This window comes from Littorina saxatilis, linkage group LG3 (genome assembly GCF_037325665.1).
Source record: "Littorina saxatilis isolate snail1 linkage group LG3, US_GU_Lsax_2.0, whole genome shotgun sequence".
In the NCBI taxonomy this organism is placed as follows: domain Eukaryota; kingdom Metazoa; phylum Mollusca; class Gastropoda; order Littorinimorpha; family Littorinidae; genus Littorina; species Littorina saxatilis.
The window spans coordinates 64365339-64386174 of NC_090247.1; the positions used below are offsets into that span (position 1 = coordinate 64365339).

At 43.0% G+C, this 20836-nt stretch overlaps 1 protein-coding gene across 1 annotated transcript in view; it reads left to right on the plus strand.

The window, feature by feature from the left end:
* The window catches only part of LOC138962923 (organic cation transporter protein-like), a 75044-nt gene extending 70284 nt beyond the window's left edge, over positions 1-4760 (plus strand). Inside the window, exons 6-11 of the mRNA XM_070334881.1 lie at positions 1-47; positions 664-876; positions 1921-2147; positions 2511-2686; positions 3295-3446; positions 4642-4760. The exon at positions 1-47 is cut by the window's left edge and continues 122 nt beyond it. Of these exons, the coding sequence (XP_070190982.1) occupies positions 1-47; positions 664-876; positions 1921-2147; positions 2511-2686; positions 3295-3446; positions 4642-4729 (903 nt within the window). The 3' untranslated portion in view covers positions 4730-4760. The remainder of the gene's footprint in view (positions 48-663; positions 877-1920; positions 2148-2510; positions 2687-3294; positions 3447-4641) is intronic.
* Positions 4761-20836: the final 16076 nt, after the last annotated feature.

Genomic DNA, 20836 nt, shown 5'->3' on the forward strand with positions numbered 1-20836 from the left:
GAGATTGCTGTGTCCGTTCCCAGCATAGTGCTTCTTGCCTACTGGTGGTAAGTCAAATAGGGGTACGCCTGGGGGGGGGGGGGGGGGGGTAGCTGGATAGTCAAGGTGATTAACGACAAATATCGGCTAATGATCAAGATGACTAACGCGGAACAATGTACATAACAGTTTTTCTCATCTGTTCTATCAAAGATTATAACGTAAATGGTCAAGGCAATTTTTGTCATTCCTCATCTAGTAGTAAGTAGGGTGTATTCAGGGAAAGAATTTGCCAAGAAAACGTTTGCCGTCACATGGAGCACAACAAATAATTAAAATACTTACAAGTCTGCTCTTCAGTTCACTTAATAATGTACGATACCGATACATGCACAGCCTGACGCTGACCTTATGATTGATTTTGTACTGCTGAAGTCATCGAGACAACCTTCGTTCTGGAAATTCTTGTACACTTCCAGTGGAGACATTTAGAAGAGGTGACATAATTTTTACTTGACGTCATTACTTACGTTATGACGTCTTTCGATTTGTGTTTGGCTTTTGACGTCAGAGATTTTACTTCAAAAACAGGATCAAAAAGAGACTTAGTCTAAGTTTTGTGTCAATCGATATCGTACGTCATTAATTATCGAAAATTCCACTATCCTTGACATGTGTTTTCAGGGTGATTCCAGAATCCCCACGCTGGCTGGCGTCGCGCGGGCGAGAGGAAGAGGCTATGAAGATCTTGGAGAGGATCGCCAAGTCCAACAAGACCGTCATGCCAAACGTGGACGACTCCAAAGACCTGCTGGACACCAAGGATCACCTCAGCTTCCGCCACGCTCTCAAGTCTAAGGAACTCATCGTGCGCGTCGTCATCGTCCTCAGCAACATGTCAGTTAAGCCTAGGTCCCACTATCACAAATATTTTGGTGAACCACAACGAGTTACAACGATGTTTGCCACGAATGATTACTAAAAATCGACCGAACAAGAACAAAGTAATGCGAACCACAACGACCTCGGCGATTTTTTCTCAACGAATCCCAAGTCGTTGTATTTCGCCATCAAAATTTGTTATAGTGGGACCTAGGCTTTATGGTGGTCAAGGCTGTCTTTTATTGAGCCTTAAGTTGCCTTTGCGAAGACTTCTCGAAGACTTATTACCGAAAATGTAGTGCGATAGCTTCTTGAAGTAGACTTCAGAGTGAAACTAGAGGGTGGTTTCTTTGAAAGAGCAAACCCAACAACTGAATCAATTAGTCCATCTTTTCATCATTGTTATTTTGTCTATTGTGTGTCTTGATGGCCTAATTCAAACATCGATTGTTCAAGGTTCTTGTAAATGTGTTGTTTTCTGGATCATTACAAGTTCAATAACTTCTCCTTTCTTGTTTTTGTTGGGTTTTTGTTTTTTTAATTCTCGATGTTTTAACGTTGGCAGTATCATCTGTTTTGGACTTTTCATGGACAACAAATACATGTTCGAACTTTGCCGATGATTCTCCTGGCTTCTGCGAGGGTATTTTATTAAGTGGCTCTGAAGTGAAACAGTGACTTCCATTCTCAGCGTATACTTAAAGCCACACTCCTTCTCGGGAAAACAGTTCGGATCACCATCTCATGGAATAAGACCACCCCTCCACTTGGTCACGTACCAAAATCAGTACCCTGACTGTTTGCTGGGGTGGGCTGGATTTTGTAACGAAAACATTTATTTAAAGAAAGTCACCAGCGTCTTGTACGAAAATGCTCCATTTAAAAAAAGTCCACTGTGCACACCTATGTACCTATGTCTTTCATTTTCAGATCCAGTATTTGTTCGATTGGAGGGGGATGGTCTTACGAGCCTTTCCAGATCTGAGATTGTGAGCAGAACTGTTTTCTCGAGATGTAGTGTGGCTGGAATTTCATTTTATGATGTTCACATTTTGGCAGGTTTGTCATCGTAGTGGTGTACTACGGCCTGACACTCAACATCACCAACCTGAGCGGCGACCTCTTCTCTAACTTTGCCATCGGCGCTGCCACGGAGACGCTGGCTTACGTGGTGACCCTGGTGTTGCTGGACCGACTGGGGAGAAAGCTGCTGTTCACCGGGAGCATGCTGCTGGCGGGAGCTGCCTGTACACTCTCCATCCTGCCCGTCGTGTTGGGCGCACCTGGTGAGGCCCTGTGGCTTTTGGTTAGAGTGGTTTTGGTGGTGGTGATAATGATGACGATGACGATGATGATGATGATGACGATGATGATGACGATGATGATGATGATGATGATGATGATCACGATGATGATGATGACGATGATTATGATGATGATGACGATGATGATGATGATGATTATGATGATGATGATGATGATGATGATGATGGTTTAAACAAGGTTTTTATTCAATTAAACGTGATATAATAATAAAACGAGAAACAAGAGGGACACGAACTCAAGCGAAAGCTTTTAATTATTACGCGCCCTTTTCAAACACTGAGCAAGGTGAATTTGTACAAGTTATAATTTTCATTTGTTTACAGATTGGATAGTGGTGGCATTGGGCATGACTGGACGCTTTGCGGTGTGCATCGCTTTTGCGACTATTTATGTGTATGGCGCCGAGCTGTTTCCCACAGTTGTACGCTCTTCTGCCATGGCGGTCGGCGTGACCTTCTCTCGCTTCGGCAGTATTCTCTCGCCTTACCTGGCAGATGTGGTAAGTCGACTTTGTCCGGTCAAGGTATGTGTGGCTGGGTTTTCAGGTGTATACATCTACACAACTGGAATCCAACAAAGAAGCATGAAAATCAGAAATCACGATAATGGAAATTGTTGATACATACCCAAAAGGCATTTTACGAAACTACTCAGGCACCACTGTACTCAGTTTTGCATGACACTGTGCAATTTGAGCGTCAGGCAGAGTAACAGTTTAACAAGATGTGGTGTGTGTAGTTTGTTTCCACCTAGTCCCTATAAGTAACACAGATATGCACATAAGTATATAAAGCAAACACTGAGAAAATTGTCTTCAGGAAAAGCAATACAGCAAAATACAAACAGTTGTGCCCCTGTGTCATAGTGCTAAATCTTGTTGACGACATAAGCACGTATGTCATACGTATCATGGCAGTCAGTGAGTGTGACATCCATGATTGTTGTGTTTCCTAAAGCCTGTCCTTTACTGGGCGAAGTCGACCACGCGAAGTATACTTCGCGAAGCTGGCGTCAGAAAGCTTTAGCACTGAGTTTTTGGTAAAAAGACTTCGCGAAGTCGACTTCGGACTCAATTAAGGGCCGACTTTAACTTAATGCTTGTTTCAGGGTCTGCTGGTCGGTGGGAGATTCCGTGACGCGCTCCCCCTGGTGGTGATGGGGTCGCCGGCTCTGGTAGTGGGGCTCTTTTCACTATGGTTACCGGAGACTCTGCATACCAGGCTGCCAGAGACAATCGAGGATTTGGAACACTCCAAAATGTAAGAGTTCTTCACCTTGGTATCTCGGGGTTGTTTATCATAACCATTGACACTCTAAACTGATGTGTTCCACTATTGTACACACTTTCTGTAACCTGTTTTGATATAGTGTAGCACATAGTTCTACAAGCAAAAGTAGCACATGGTTAACCCATCAGTGTCGGTTTGTGTTCCAAACTGGTTACAGAAAGTGTGTTCAAAGGTGAACAATATATGTTAGTGTTGTGTGTGTGATAGATCACTCAGGAATGTATTTCTAAACAGGTCCTGTTTAGACAATAATAACAAAAATGGACCCAAATATTGTGTTACTGCTGCTTAAGTTAGCGTTGTAAATTAATACATGTCAGAGTATGTAACAACTTGCGGCAAGGAATAACTCTTCTCTTCGTTGTGTACTAACTTCTCTAGCAGTCTTCGTTATGTCTGTCCTAATAGCCGAATTTTTGAAATAACTATAAGCAACAACAACATGTTTACATAGCTTTGTGGAAGCGAGAAAAGAGCAAAGTCACAATAGACAGTGTCCGGAAATAACTCTGTCGGGTTTGTGTGGGTTGTGAAAGAGTGAATACCCTTGCTTTTAGTGAGACGAATAATCCACAGGGCAATTACTAGCGAGGGGTGTGTCTGAAACACGTAGACAAGGAGCAAGGGTATTCACTCTTTCACAGCTCATATAATTATTATACCCAACGGAAACGACCATGTGCAGTACTGTTTACATTTCCTTGTTCTGGTAGTATTCTATTTTCAACCATGTGGAAGTCATTGTATGCGTGTGTGTGCGAGTGAGTGTGCGAGCGCGTGTGAGTACTGTTGTTAGTTTAGCATTGGTTTTTTTTTCTTTTGTTTTTTTTCCTTTTATTGTTACATGTTTGTCTACCATAATTTACCATTATTATTTTGACATTATTTCAAATTTGTTATATTAAAATCGTCCGCCAAATTTCATTTGCTTTTAAGAGTACGCTTATAAGCCTAGCTTGTTGTGCTCCATGTTCCTTATTTCATGTATGCGGTAATAGTACCAATGGAATTTTTATTGAATAAACTTGTTTAAACCAACGGAGTTATTTCCGAACATGATTGAATCTTTCCTCTTGTCTCGCTTGCACAATGCTATGTAAACATTTTGTTGTTGCTAATGTGAGATTTGTTGTTGTTGGTGATGTGAGATTTGTTGTTGTTGCAGAAATCGTGGTTTTCTATGTTGCAAGAAGCAGGAAGAGGACGGTGTTGAAATAACAGTTACACCAGAAGAAAACGCAAATGAAATATAAAGCTGATTTTTTTAAATTTTTTTTTATATATTTTTTTATAGATTTTTGTTAACCATTTGGATGTTGATCACGTACGAGACTCCACATTTTTTGTATCGGTTTGCTTATTTTGTACTTGATTGTCTTCTGTTTTTCTTTTACGTGCGTTTGATTTTTTGTATTCGAATGTAAGATTAAGGCCACTTTCTGAGCTCCTTAACGTTGTGTAATCACCCCCTCCCCCTCCCCCTCCCCCTCCCCCCACAGATTGAAACTTAACTTAGGACAGCCACCCATGGAAACGATAATGACTCTGAGCTCATAGATGATATAGATCAGTAGACCCTTTGTTGATTACAATCATATTTCTGATTTGTTTAATTCAATTCGTTTCATAGATTATGATCTTTTTACTGGGATTGATTTCTCCTCGTGGTGATCCCTCTCATACACTTAGGCAATGTACCCTACAAACAAAACCTCCATTTGTATTTGTTGTTGTTGTATTTTTTTTGCATTTTCGATTTAGAGAAAGTGCATTATGATTAATCAACTGCATCCGGCTTTTAGCTACATTTTAAATGAGAGAGTGAGAGAGAGAGAGAGAGAGAGAGAGAGAGAGAGAGAGAGAGAGAGAGAGAGAGAGAGATAGAGAGAGAGAGAGATAGAGAGAGAGAGAGAGAGAGAGAGAGAGAGAGAGAGAGAATGTTGTCATTGTTGTCTTGCACCCAGTCAACAATTTACTGAATGTATTGCCTTGAACTGGAAATTGAAACGGAGGTGAGTGAGTGTGTGTGTGTGTGTGTGTGTGTGTGTGTGTGTGTGTGTGTGTGTGTGTGTGTGTGTGTGTGTGTGTGTGTGTGTGTGTGTGTGAAAGCATCATGATTGTAAACTTTTGTATGATTCTAAATGATAAGTGATGATTTCTAAGACGTTTTACAGAAGGAATGCGCACTTAAGATTTCATAACGACGCTGTGGCCAGTCGAAGAATACAAACACTCTTTACTTTATGAGACTTGTTATATATTCGTTCTCCCGCAGTGGGGCACTGCGGTTATGAAATTAAAGGCCCCTCCTGTCTTTGGAACCGCAGGAGCTTTCTAGTTTGCTGTTAGGTAGATTTTTGGTTCCTCTTTCCTGTCATGCTCTCTTTTTCTTCATGAATTCTTTTCTTTTTTCTGCCTTCTTGCTCATTCACCTGTATTTTTTCCAAAAATCTCTTCTCTTGCCGCTTGTCTCGTGATTCATGTATAGTTTAATCTGTTAGTGTTCTGATGTAAGTCCAGCAGTAGATAGGTTAAGCCTATTTTAACATACTGGAAACTGGTAATCTTCCAGTAGGTATTAATTTAGTTTTACTAAAGCCTGCTGGGACACAAGTAATGGGTAAGAGATCGTTGGCTGAGGGAAAGTTTCCGAAAATTTGGAAAGTAGCTCATGTGAATCCCATTTATAAGAAAGGTGAAAAAGAACACTGCAGTAACTATCGTCCGATTTCATTACTCAGTTGCATTGGAAAAGTATTGGAAAAATGTGTTCAAGCCCATGTTTTTCGATATCTCACAGAGAATGATTTATTAACGGTTTCTCAGTCAGGGTTTATTCCTGGTGATTCAACTAGTTTCCAGTTGTTGAGTATGTATGACGATTTTTGTCAATCCTTAGATAAGCAGTTGACGACTCAGGCTGTTTTCTGTGATATATCAAAAGCCTTCGACAGAGTGTGGCACAAGGGTTTGTTGCATAAATTATATGCTATAGGCATAAGAGGTGTTTTATTAAAATGGTTTGAAGATTATTTGACAGGCAGGTTACAAGCCGTTGTTATCCAAGGCAGGAAATCGACATACAGACGTGTTTGTTCAGGTGTTCCCCAAGGTTCTGTTCTGGGGCCCTTGTTGTTCCTTGTGTACATTAACGATATTGTCATTAATATCGAATCTGTCATTAAACTTTTTGCTGATGATACCAGTTTGTATTTATCTCTAAATGATGCAAACACGCGGACACAGATCTTAAATGCAGACTTAGCCAAAATTGCACACTGGGCGGAAAAATGGAAAGTTAATTTCAATAATTTAAAAACAGATTTGATGACCTTTTCTGGAAATAGAATGCCTGAAACCCTTCCTCTTGTATTTGATGGAACAATTCTGAGAGAAAACCACGTTCACAAACATCTTGGTGTACTGATTCAGAGCGACTGCAAATGGGAATCACATGTTCAGTCAATTATATCTAAAGTACGTGTTCTTCTCTCATGTTTTCGGTCCTATAAGTATCGCCTTAGCCGAAAGGCACTTGAACTTATGTATAAATCTTTTATTATTCCCCATTTTGATTTTTCTGACGTCATTTGGGATAACTGTTCTGACAGATTAGCTACTTTATTAGAAAACTTGCATCTTGATGCCATAAGAACCATTATAGGTGCAGTTCGTGGCACGAGTCACCAAAAATTGTACGATGAATCAGGATTTACAACACTGAAGGAGAGGCGAAAAAGACACAAATTGATTTTGTATTTCAAATTAGTTAATGCACGCGTGCCACCATACTTACTAGAACGTCTGCCTCCTCTCGTTGCTTCTGTGAACCCTTACCATAGACGAAGACCACTTGACAGACAGACTCCCCACTCTCGAACTGAATTGTATAAAAAGTCATTTTTTCTGTCTTCGACTTCCCTGTGGAATGAGCTTCCAGATACTGTAAAACAACTTGATTCTATTGGGTTATTTAAAAAACGTATTAGTTCTGATGATTCTGTTGTTCCCTCGTATAGATACACATCTGATCGAAAATCAGAAATTATCCATTGCAGACTGAGATTGAGGATCAGCAATCTAAATAGTGATCTATTTGACAGACATTTAATTCCCGACCCGTCATGCACTTGTGGTTATCGTGTTGAAAATGCGGAGCACTATATTTTTCATTGCCCCTTATCTCTTCAAATACGTGAAGTCACCTTGTCAACACTGCCCAACTATGATTTGCTAACCGCTGATGATTTTCTGTATGGCAATAGAGACAAGTCAGACAGCGAAAATGCATTGATATTTGACCAGTTATTCAGGTTTATCTTATTAAGCAAACGTTTTGAATAATGAATGCATTCATCTCATCCATGTTCGAAACGACCATGTGCAGTACTGTTTACATTTCCTTGTTCTGGTAGTATTCTATTTTCAACCATGTGGAAGTCATTGTATGCGTGTGTGTGCGAGTGAGTGTGCGAGCGCGTGTGAGTACTGTTGTTAGTTTAGTATTGGTTTTTTTTTCTTTTGGTTTTTTTTTCCTTTTATTGTTACATGTTTGTCTACCATAATTTACCATTATTATTTTGACATTATTTCAAATTTGTTATATTAAAATCGTCCGCCAAATTTCATTTGCTTTTAAGAGTACGCTTATAAGCCTAGCTTGTTGTGCTCCATGTTCCTTATTTCATGTATGCGGTAATAGTACCAATGGAATGTATTGAATAAACTTGTTTAAACCAAGTAATGGGTTAGTGCATTTGTAAACAGGAATCGCTTGACAAGTGGCCCCCTTCATCCCCCCCTTCCTCGTCCTGATATGGCTCTGCGTAGTCGGCTGGACGTTAAGCAACAAATAAACAAACAAACAAAATAATATTCCTTCAGTGCTGAACAGCAGGTTGCGTCTTAAATACGCTAAGGTCATAGTGGAACACAACCGACCCTACTCTCTTCCTCACTCCCCATGACTGAATTAAGAATAACACGTGACATCTTCAACCAATGATGGGCAGAATATACCTGCGCCGTTTCAGCGGCACAGACGACGCACTGCATAATTGTTATTTATGCCGCGATAGCGATTATGACGAGTACTTGGCCTGTTTTCCTTTCATGCAACGTGTAGCGGGCTGGGATAATCTGCAGTGGGTCGTCGGTCCTGCTGAAGTTACATATGTGAGCGGAGCCCCTAAGATCGCACGTCACAGACTTTGCTGGCACAATGGATCCATTTGTCCTTAACCGGTTCTGGCCCATTGCTCAAAGATTATTTCTTTTCTACGCGTGCGTGCGAGGTTTTCCATAGAAAAGGACCGTTGTTGGGAGACACCACGTACACTACTGTTTGTGTGAAGTTCCGCACAGTCGGCGTTTTACTAGTATAATGTTCGCTCAGGCAAAACGTATTCTATTAACGAATTTGTCGCATGGTTGGGCACACTGCATAACTAATCTCACGAACCATAGGAACCAGCGGGGCGTTTAGCTTCCAACCTCCGGTCTCTTCCCTACGGTTCAACCTCCTCTCTTCCCCCCTTTCTGCTCCACCTGGCAAACTGTTTAATCTCACATCTAATACATAATCTACTCTACACTTCATTACGCTACACAACACTACACAACATTACACTACACAACACTACACAACATGACACAACACGACATTACACTACACAACACTACACTACATTACACTACACAGCACTACACTACATTACACTACACAACATGCACTACACTACATTACGCTACAATTTACTATACACTACATGACACTACACTACGCTACGCCATACTATACTACACTACACTTAAACTAACAGGCATGTATCGAAAACGATTTTAACATTCGACTGCCGGCTCATGGTAATCCATTTCCTCCCTGGAGAACACTGCAGGGTAATAACATAATCAAAACTGAAGTGAAAAAACCTGTATGTGTTGTCCTCTTCGTATTTAACAAGGACATTTAAGCAATGCAAGCTCCGTTCTGTATATGTAAACCATCACGGACCTGTCCAGACTTTTACATGAGATAAGACCCCCAAAACATGAATCAATAGAATCAGTGTTTCCGGTTACCCTAAAAACACATAAGAAAACTCGCTGGCTTACACAAGATAGATGGTTAACGTTTTCACTAGAGAGAAGGTTTACACTGGAGAGATGGTATCTTTAAGCTGTACAGCTATAAAGGGTTTCGCTTCATAAATCACAGTCGATCGGCTTGGTTTAATGTATGTCCATGACAATGCAAAACAATGCTTCGCGGAGCCAGTGTCGTGTGAGCAGAAGTGATATTGCACTGTGCGGGCAAAATGCACTCTTCTCAGTCTTTCTAGATTGTTTGTTTGTTGTGTGTGTGTGTGTCTGTGTCTGTGTGTGTATGTGTGTGTGTGCGTGTGTGTGTGTTTGTGTGTGTTCATGCAGTTGTCTGTGTTATTGCTTGCACTTGTGTTTTGTTTTGTGGTGTTTTATTGTGTGTGTGTTTGTTTTCTTCCAATCTCGACTAGCAAAGAAATTGTGTGTACATATACAGACTGTATGCACTTGTTTGTGTCTTTTTACATTTAGTCAAGTTTTGACTAAATGTTTTAACGTAGAGGGGGGAATCGAGACGAGGGTCGTGGTGTATGTGCGTGTGTGTGTGTGTCTGTCTGTCTGTGTGTGTGTGTAGAGCGATTCAGACTAAACTACTGGACCGATCTTTATGAAATTTGACATGAGAGTTCCTGGGTATGAAATCCCCATACGTTTTTTTCATTTTTTTAATAAATTTCTTTGATGACGTCATATCCGGCTTTTTGTGAAAGTTGAGGCGGCACTGTCACGCCCTCATTTTTCAACCAAATTGGTTGAAATTTTGGTCAAGTAATCTTCGACGAAGCCCGTACTTCGGTATTGCATTTCAGCTTGGTGGCTTAAAAATTAATTAATGACTTTGGTCATTAAAAATCTGAAAATTGTAAAAAAAAAAAAAAAAAAATTATAAAACGATCCAAATTTACGTTCATCTTATTCTCCATCATATTCTCATTCCAAAAACATATAAATATGTTATATTTGGATTAAAAACAAGCTCTGAAAATTAAATATATAAAAATTATTATCAAAATTAAATTGTCGAAATCAATTTAAAAACACTTTCATCTTATTCCTTGTCGGTTCCAAAAACATATAGAAATGATATGTTTGGATTAAAAACACGCTCAGAAAGTTAAAACAAAGAGAGGTACAGAAAAGCGTGCTATCCTTCTTAGCGCAACTACTACCCCGCCCTTCTTGTCAATTTCACTGCCTTTGCCATGAGCGGTGGACTGACGATGCTACGAGTATTCACGGTTTTCTGCGAGCATGGCTCAAAACGCATGGGCGCCGCCATCTTGAATCGAACGCGAGGTTGAGGAAAGTTACTTCCGTTCATGGCCTTTTGGCAATGGTTTTGACTGAACTTGGTGACTCGAGATGGGAGGGACGGATTAATTGATTGATTGATTAAACTTTATTACAGAAGGATGGAGATTTTAGACGTTGCCTAGTCTTACAATCTGTCATTGCTAACTAACATGAATACAAAACAGACATGAAAACAGGGGGAGGGACGGAGAGAGAGAGGGGGGGAGGGACGGAGAAAGAGAGAGGGAGAGGGACGGAGAAAGAGAGAGGGGGAGGGATGGGGAAAGAGAGAGGGGGGAGGGACGGAGAGAGAGGGGGGAGGGACGAAGAGAGAGGGGGGGGAGGGACGGAGAGAGAGGGGGGGAAGGGACGGAGAGAGAGGGGGCGGGACGGAGAGAGAGAGGGGGGAGGGACGGAGAGAGAGAGGGGGGGGAGGGACGGAGAGAGAGAGGGGGGGAGGGACGGAGAGAGAGAGGGGGGGAGGGACGGAGAGAGAGGGGGCGGGACGGAGAGAGAGAGGGGGGAGGGACGGAGAGAGAGAGGGGAGGGACGGAGAGAGGGGGAGGGACGGAGAGAGAGAGGGGGTAGGGACGGAGAGAGAGAGGGGGGAGGGACGGAGAGAGAGAGGGGGGAGGGACGGAGAGAGAGAGGGGGAGGGACGGAGAGAGAGAGGGGGGGAGGGACGGAGAGAGAGAGGGGGGAGGGACGGAGAGAGAGAGGGGGGAGGGACGGAGAGAGAGAGGGGGGGGGGGACGGAGAGAGAGGGGGAGGGACGAAGAAAGAGAGAGGGGGAGGGACGGAGAGAGAGGGGGAGGGACGAAGAAAGAGGGGGGGAGGGACGGAGAGAGAGAGAGAGGGGGGGAGGGACGGAGAAAGAGAGAGGGGGAGGGACGGAGAGAGAGAGGGGGGGAGGGACGGAGAAAGAGAGAGGGGAGGGACGGAGAGAGAGAGGGAGAGGGACGGAGAAAGAGAGAGGGGGAGGGACGGAGAGAGAGAGGGGGGGAGGGACGGAGAAAGAGAGAGGGGAGGGACGGAGAGAGAGGGGGAGGGACGGAGAAAGAGAGAGGGGGAGGGACGGAGAGAGAGGGGGAGGGACGAAGAGAGGGGGAGGGACGGAGAGAGGGGGAGGGACGGAGAGAGGGGGAGGGACGGAGAGGGAGAGGGGGGGAGGGACGGAGAGAGAGAGGGGGGAGGGACGGAGAGAGAGAGGGGGGAGGGACGGAGAGAGAGAGGGGGGGGGGACGGAGAGAGAGGGGGAGGGACGAAGAAAGAGAGAGGGGGAGGGACGGAGAGAGAGGGGGAGGGACGAAGAAAGAGGGGGGAGGGACGGAGAGAGAGAGAGAGGGGGGGGGGGGAGGGACGGAGAGAGAGAGGGGGAGGGACGGAGAGAGAGAGGGGGAGGGACGGAGAGAGAGAGGGGGAGGGACGGAGAGAGAGAGGGGGAGGGACGGAGAGAGAGAGAGGGGGAGGGACGGAGAAAGAGAGAGGGGAAGGGACGGAGAGAGAGAGGGGGGGAGGGACGGAGAAAGAGAGAGGGGAGGGACGGAGAAAGAGAGAGGGGGAGGGACGGAGAAAGAGAGAGGGGGAGGGACGGAGAGAGAGGGGGAGGGACGAAGAGAGGGGGAGGGACGGAGAGAGGGGGAGGGACGGAGAAAGAGAGAGGGGGAGGGACGGAGAGAGAGAGGGGGGAAGGGACGGAGACTAGAGAGAGAGAACGAGAGAGGGGGGGACGGAGAAAGAGAAAGGGGGAGGGACGGAGAGAGGGGGAGGGACGGAGAGAGATAGAGAGAGAGAAGGAGGGACGGAGAAAGAGAGAGGGGGAGGGACGGAGAGAGAGATATATATATATATAGAGAGAGAGAGACAGGGAAGGACGGAGAGAGAGCGATATATATATATATAAACGACTAGAGGAATACCCGGCTTCGCCGGGGTGAATCGCGAGACAGAGACAGACAGCGTGGCGGTTCATCACAATCACCTCTGCAAGCGAAGTCCTGTCAAACGGGATTGAGCATTTTAGAGCTTATTTCTTAGCCCTATATTATCTGTTGTGGCTTCTCAAATGCCAGAACATACAGACAGACGAAAGCCGCTAGACCCCATCACAAACAGAACTCTACAATCAACAGGTTTTTTCCCCCACACACACACACAAACACACACACAGAGAAGCCGTATATATATATATGTATATCTATATCTATAAATATATAGAGATAGGTGAGAGTGTATTTTTTGCGTGGCTATAAATTGATTCGACCTTTTCACTTTGACAGTAAGAACAACTTACGGGTGCAAGGGAAGCGTTCTGGACAGCGCAGTGACATTCTAAAAATAGTACCTCAGAAACGGGAATTTGGGGTGAACGGCGCGACAGAGACAGACAGCGTGGCGGTTCACCACAATCACCTTTGAAAGGCGAAGTCCTGTCAAACGGGATTGAGAATTTTTGAGCTTATTTCTTAGCCCTATATCATCTGCTGTGGCTTCTCACATGCCAGAACATACAGACAGACAAAAGCCGCTAGACCCCATCACAAACAGAACTCTATAATACATAGGTTTTTGCCCACACACACACACAAACACACACACACACAGAGAAGCCGTATATATATATGCATATCTGTATCTATAAATATATAGAGATAGGTGAGAGTGTATTTTTCGCGTGGCTATAAATTGATTCGACCTTTTCACTTTGACAGTAAGAACAACTTACGGGTGCAAGGGAAGCGTTGTGGACAGCGCAGTGGACAGCGCAGTGACATTCTAAAAATAATAGTAACTTACAACTGAACGGGAAAGCCACACGAAGGAAGGGAGATAAACGCCAAACACTGGAGAAGATAAGGAAGAGTTACTTATAATGGTGAAATGAACACAAAAACGAAAATGAGTTCAGCGCTGCGCGCTGAGAGCACGTGTTGAAATATCTCATCGATGATATTGTGTCCGGGGTGTAGCTGAATACGGTGTCCAAATTTGAAAAAGATCCACCGAGAACTTTGGCGTTGTGATGTGGTGTAGCGGCTATGGTGTGTCGGTATGGGGGCCCGGGTAAGCTGAGGTGGAACCAAAATAGCTGAGGTGGAACCAAAATCGGTTCCGCGCTGCGCGCTGAGAGCACGTGTTGAAATATCGACCAGGTTGTGTCGTGTCCCGGGTCTACTTGAATATGCCCACCAAATTTGAAGCAGATCCATCGAGAACTTTGGCCGTGCATCGCGCACAGACACACAGACACACAGATACACAGACAGACACACAGACACTAGTCGTATATATATATAGATATAGAGAGAGAGAGAGAGAGAGAGAGAGAGAGAGAGGGGGGGAGAGAGAGAGGGAGATAGAGAGAGAGAGAGAGAAGGAGGGACGGAGAAAGAGAGAGGGGGAGGGACGGAGAAAGAGAGAGGGGGAGGGACGGAGAGAGAGAGAGAGAGAGGGGGAGGGACGGAGAGAGAGAGAGAGGGGGAGTGACGGAGAAAGAGAGAGGGGAGGGACGGAGAGAGAGAGAGAGGGGGAGGGACGCAGAGAGAGAGGGTGGGAGGGACGAAGAGAGAGATGGGGGGAGGAGAGAGAGAGATAGAGCCCTCGCAGCCCTCAGAAAAAATTAGGTAATTGACGATTTTGACATAGGTCACCGGCGGCCAGTTCCGCATGTTGTCTTCCCATTTTAAACTTTCATTTGATGGAGAAGCGACCTCAAAATGATCAGGCATTCTCACTAACACCTTCCCTTTGTGTTCCCACCAACGCTTCCTTGATACTGGGTCCATAATAGTTGTAATTGATCTAAACGCCAGTCTAAAAGAGGATGGATGATACTGAAATTTGAGAGAAATGGCTAGTAACCGGAAGTTATCTTCCTGTGGAAGGCGGAATAACTCTATCTTGCTCTTGAAACCGCGATGGCACAGTGGGTTGCGGAAAAATGTGATATTGGCATTGCGTTCAGTTTCATTCTGTGAGTTCGACAGCTACTTGACTAAATGTTGTATTTTCGCCTTACGCGATTTGTTAGAATCTACTATCAACGTGACCTTCACTGCTTCAGTGTCTGTGTGTATGTTTGCTTTTTCGCCTATTTAGTTTTGTTGTTGTTGAGAAAATGTTGTTGCCTTTTACTGGCAGTGAAAATACAAAAGTCGCTTGTCTATATGCACCCGTCATGGACATTTTGGATTTTTCCTCCATGGTTACTGTCACAGTTCTGTGTTTTTGTTATTTATCTGGTTGGATTGCATCTCGGACATGATCAATGAAGCACTTACAGATAATTGGCCGATATGACTGTCCATTCATCAGGTGTGTTGCAGATGTTGCGATGATTAAGCTTAATCGATGACACAGTATCAACGCACGCTCAGAACTAAGAACAGTTTTATTCCAAAGTCAATTGGCTTTTTAAATACCTAAGTTAATTAAAACTAGTATGTGTGCCGGTGAACATATGCACTGATTTCTGTGATGAATATTTTTTATACTCTTTGATGTGCACCCTTATGCTGAGTGTGATAACCCTCGAATGACTAGTCCTGTGATAAATATTGTTCAATGACATATCTAGTCCTGTGATAATGATAGTTTTTAGCGGTAAACTTTTAGCTAAAGCTGACGGCAATTAACCTATTTGGAATCATGTTACTATTCCTGTTAGTGTACATATGCGTGCGCGAGTGTAGTATGCTTCGTATGGTATTTTTATCTGTTGTCTTATTATTTGTTTTGTCTTTTAATGTGCACCACACTGAAATTTCTCTGTATGAGATAATAAAGTATTCGTATTCGTATTCGTATTCGTATTCAATCGAGAAGTTCATTGTTATAAAGTGTTGTAGCCCTTTAGACAGAAAGGCGTCACATAGAAGTGTAACTCGTTGGCCTTGTGCCTATTAATAAAGGGGGTCATGACATTTAGTCATACCTTCTTGTGTATTACGTGGTTGTTGTTGTTGTTGTTGTTGTTCAAGTTCTTGTTCTTGTTGTTTTTGGTGGTGGTGTTATTTCTTCCTTGCATGAAAGTCAATGAAACTTGTATTTTTTCAAGCCCTAGGGACTCCGTGCACCTGGACGTTTTTGTAAAGCTTTTTATTGGGGAGAGATTTAGTCCGCCTTTTCTACTAAATACTGTCGAAGACTGAGCCCTCCAGGTATACAAGATTTGACTCACCATCTCAGATCTGTCCACTTGGACACCTAACCTGAATCAATAGACTAAGTGCGTTCTGTATGCAAAGTTTGATCTTCGTAAATGAATAAATTAATTATTTCCTTAATGTATCTCTCTCTCTGCACATAAAGCAGTGAGAATGTCGAAGTTTGGTTGAGTCCAAGTTGAGGGATGACCTTATCCCCTGTAAACGTCTGAGCGGATCTAAGATGGTGAGTCGAATCGTTTACACGGGAAGTACTGTGTCTTTAATGGCGGAGTCACACCAAGACGACGCACGGCCAGCGCACTGAAAATATCGCGAAAAATCGCGATTTTGGCCAGTGCGTTGTCGTTCGCTGGGTGTGCGTCAATATGCGTTACTCGTTCGTCGAGCGCACTAGACCAACGCTACGCATTCGTTGTCATTCGCTGTGTGCGTTGGGATTTTTTGAGCATGCACAAAAATGTGCTTCTACAAAACTGCGGTCACACAATGACGCACTGAGCATTATTTTCCATAAGGGCCATAAGGGCGACCTCGATGTATTCCATTGCAAACCTGTGCTTGACACAGGTGACAGGGGGTGGTACAAAGCTCTTTGAATCTTGCAGGTAAAACGAAGGCCATGATATAGATATTTGCACATCAATGGGCAAAACCTAATGGCAACAATAAGCAGATTCACACGCAAGCAAAACGGACACACATACAAAGTGACGCACGCACAAACGCGATTGTATGCCCACACACGCACTGAAGCTTCGCGCACACATAATAATGAGATCGATCTGTTCAAAAGATCCGGCGCTCACCCATGTAGGAGAACAGATCGAGCGCTGTAGATAAATGAAGAGGTATACTCTTCCAAGCAGATTAATAATAATAATAATAAAACATTCTTTTATAGCGCTGTTCACCGCCAAATGGCAGTCTCATGGCGCTTTACATTAGACATTAAAATTTAACATTTACATATTTGTTTGTTTGTTTGTTTGTTTATTTGTTGCTTAACGTCCAGCCGACTACGCAGAGCCACATCAGGACGAGGAAGGGGGGGGATGAAGGGGGCCACTTGTCAAGCGATTCCTGTTTACAAATGCACTAACCCATTACTTGTGTCCCAGCAGGCTTTAGTAAAACTAAATTAATACCTACTGGAAGATTACCAGTTTCCAGTATGTTAAAATAGGCTTAACCTATCTACTGCTGGACTTACATCAGAACACTAACAGATTAAACTATACATGAATCGCGAGACAAGCGGCAAGAGAAGAGATTTTTGGAAAAAATACAGGTGAATGAGCAAGAAGGCAGAAAAAAGAAAAGAATTCATGAAGAAAAAGAGAGCATGACAGGAAAGAGGAACCAAAAATCTACCTAACAGCAAACTAGAAAGCTCCTGCGGTTCCAAAAACAGGAGGGGCCTTTAATTTCATAACCGCAGTGCCCCACTGCGGGACATTTCTTACATATACAAAATTCAAAATTAAAAACAATTCATAGATAACGACCACTTACAGTTATATAAGATAATCTAGACAAATAATTTTTAAAAAGATGAAAAAACCGTAAGATAAGTAATAGACACATAGTTACACATAAAAAGTCTGACAATAAAACAGAACTCACATAAAACGTTAGCATACAGATCTAAAACAGAACAAAGATGTAACACAGACTGTGGGGCAACAAATTAAACAACTGACAACAGGCATACTGTTTTATAATACTACATTAGGACTTTTAAACCCAATACACATTAAAACATTCGTCGCGATATAACCTTCGTGGTTGAAAACGACGTTAAACACCAAATAAAGAAAGAAAGAACATTAAAACATCGAATTCCATTCATAATACAATACTGGCATTAATACAGGCGGACACCTCGCTTGAAAAAAACCCTTTTGTTGTTACTTTCATTATTATTGCTTCTAAAATGTGCCGGTCAAGATACCCCGCGTGCAATGTTCCTACACTCATGGCTGGTCCAAATGGCATTCGCCTTTTAACACTGGCGCCACTGTACATCTTTCTTTCTTTCTTTCTTTAGTAGTGTTTAACGTCGTTTTCAACCACGAAGGTTATATCGCGACGAGGGAAAGGGGGGAGATGGGATAGGGGAAAGGGGGGGGGGGGGATGGGATAGAGCCACTTGTCAAGTGTTTCTTGTTCACAAAAGCACTAATCAAAAAATTGCTCCAGGGGCTTGCAACGTAGTACAATATATGACCTTACTGGGAGAATGCAAGTTTCCAGTGCAAAGGACTAAACATTTCTTACATACTGCTTGACTAAAATCTTTACAAACATTGACTATATTCTATACAAGAACCACTCAACAAGGGTAAAAGGAGAAACAGAATCCGTTAGTCGCCTCATACGACATGCGGGGTGCAGAGAAATAAGGATGTGGAAAAGAAGACTTTTGGTAAGTGAAATAAAGGTGATGGATCCAGTCAGGTAGAAATAAGACAACAAGAAAAGAATTGGAAAACTGCAGGGAATAGTAGGGAGAGTTTTCTTGGAAGGAAATATAGGTGAAAGGACTGGTAAGGCAGAAATAAGACAAAAGAAGAGAAGAAACAGAACCGTTAGTCGCCTCTTACGACATGCTGGGTAGCATCGGGTAAATTCTTTCTAGTCCCAACCAATATGGGACTCCCCCTAACCCGCGGGGGGTACCACTGTACAGTAATACCCCGTTTCAAATACTTTGCAACACATCGTCCTTGTCCGATTGAAACCTCGTAAATCGATTTTGAGCGTTTCGAGAAAAACACAAAAAATAACTTGTCATCAAAATAAGCCAATTTTTTCTGCACATGATCTACGAACACAAACAAATTACTGTGTGTAATTAAATAGTGTTGATCACAATTAAAACGAACGATATTCAACACAATTGCAAGATACGAGTTTTTTGTTTTTAAAACCCGACCAAACTTGAAGACTTACAAGGTTTTATAACATAGCCAAAGAACAAAAAAGACAAAAACAATATTTAATACGCAGTAAACACACAATCGTTCTTTTGTCACAATTTTCATTTGTTTTTTGATTGTACAAACCGATGTATAATCATTCTTGTGTAAAATGTCCTTGCAGTCTCCTTGCAACCTTGTCAATTAACACACAAACAAAACCAAGTGTAAACTGAAGCTTATCAGTACATAACATTCTTTGCTTGCAGGAAAGCGTAAACATCCATACAGGAGCCGTTTCGTATGCACAGAAAACAGAGTATTCCTTGAAAACAATGAGATATCTTAGTTTGAGTGCAATTGTCATCTAAATGTCCTTGAACAGCTAGTAGTTATGCAGGATGACCACTCATGAGAATGCAGAGCTTAACGACCATAGGGTAGACCATGTGTATTGGTATGAATCTACTGGAAAAACCTCCTTGACATGCTGAAGATGCTGCCACTTTATGTCTTTGATGGTCAGCCGTACTCAGTAGAGCTGGGGGATGATATCGGGCTCACCATGTGCTCTCCTTCTTCTTTGTGAAAAAGGCCACCACTCCTCAGAATAGATGAGCTTGTAGCGACAAGTACCGTCAGGCAGGTACTTCGGACTGCGAATATCCACCAATTATGGATCCCCAGAAGTGTCTGAGATCAAGAAAGTCCTTGAAGAATGTGTGGGCTACCTGGACAACTTTGTAAGGTTGCCTTTTTCTTGCAGAGGTGATGACTTCCACGTATTCGGCAGGCCAGACTATCTGCCTTCTCCTTAGTTTGTTTTTGATAGCTGGGTGTACAGAGTCTACTTTCATCCAGGTATGACCTTTCTCAGGAAACTTTTGGAAAACGACTTTTCCTTGACTGACTGCAAAGTAAAGATGGGCGTTTCCCAAGACTATTAAACTGCGGTTCTGGTACCCACAGCCGTCATTGTAGATAATGATTGCCTTGGTTGTTTCGCCAACTGTTGCTTTTGACTTATCTTTTTTGACTCATCCTAAAAGTAGCAAGTAACCTCTGTATCACTCAAGTTGTACAATGTGAAGACAGTAGTGGCAGCACATCTTGGCCTTGAAGTATTTGTCATTTGCTTATATACATAGGGCCAACAAGTCGACCTGCAGATACATGGTGAAAACTTGGACATCACCATTCTCTTTAGCAACCCTCTTGTCAATGTTCTGTTATTTGCAAGCTTCGTCTTTGCGTTGAATGTGCATCTGGTACGCATGCTATGGGATGTTTCCGTACTTGGATTCACAGCAAACGTTGCATTCATAGATTTGGGGTTGGTGAATCACAATGTTTGGTTTGCTTCACTACTTCCATTACTCCTGGAAGATAGTGATTTTGTTTCCAAGCGAAATCTGCACCATCAATTGACTCCTGCTCGCTCATGCGGAGCTTGCACCAGACAGAGAAAACATGACTCCTAATGCAAACAAGTCGACCAGATAAAGTTGTTGTCATGCTTTACAGTTGTTGGGTCAATGCAGTCCACATGAAACTGACCGTGATAATGGACACAGTACACCCACGAAACGCAATCAGAGTCCATACGAACAGTGATGTCTCCTATGATAAGTTCCGTTTCGAAATCCCATGATATATAACTTTTGGTCAGGCACACACAGCACGCCGACCTAACATCTTCAAGCCAAGAGAATTGGCTTTCAGGTGAGAAGGACCCACTGCCAGAAATGACGGTCTGCATTCAGACACTAGAACACAACTTCAGTACGTGACAGTTGCATACCCGTACATCTTCAGCTAACAAATACGATCATAAATTCAGGACTGAACTGTTACATAGTTAAGAGATATTTCAGAATAC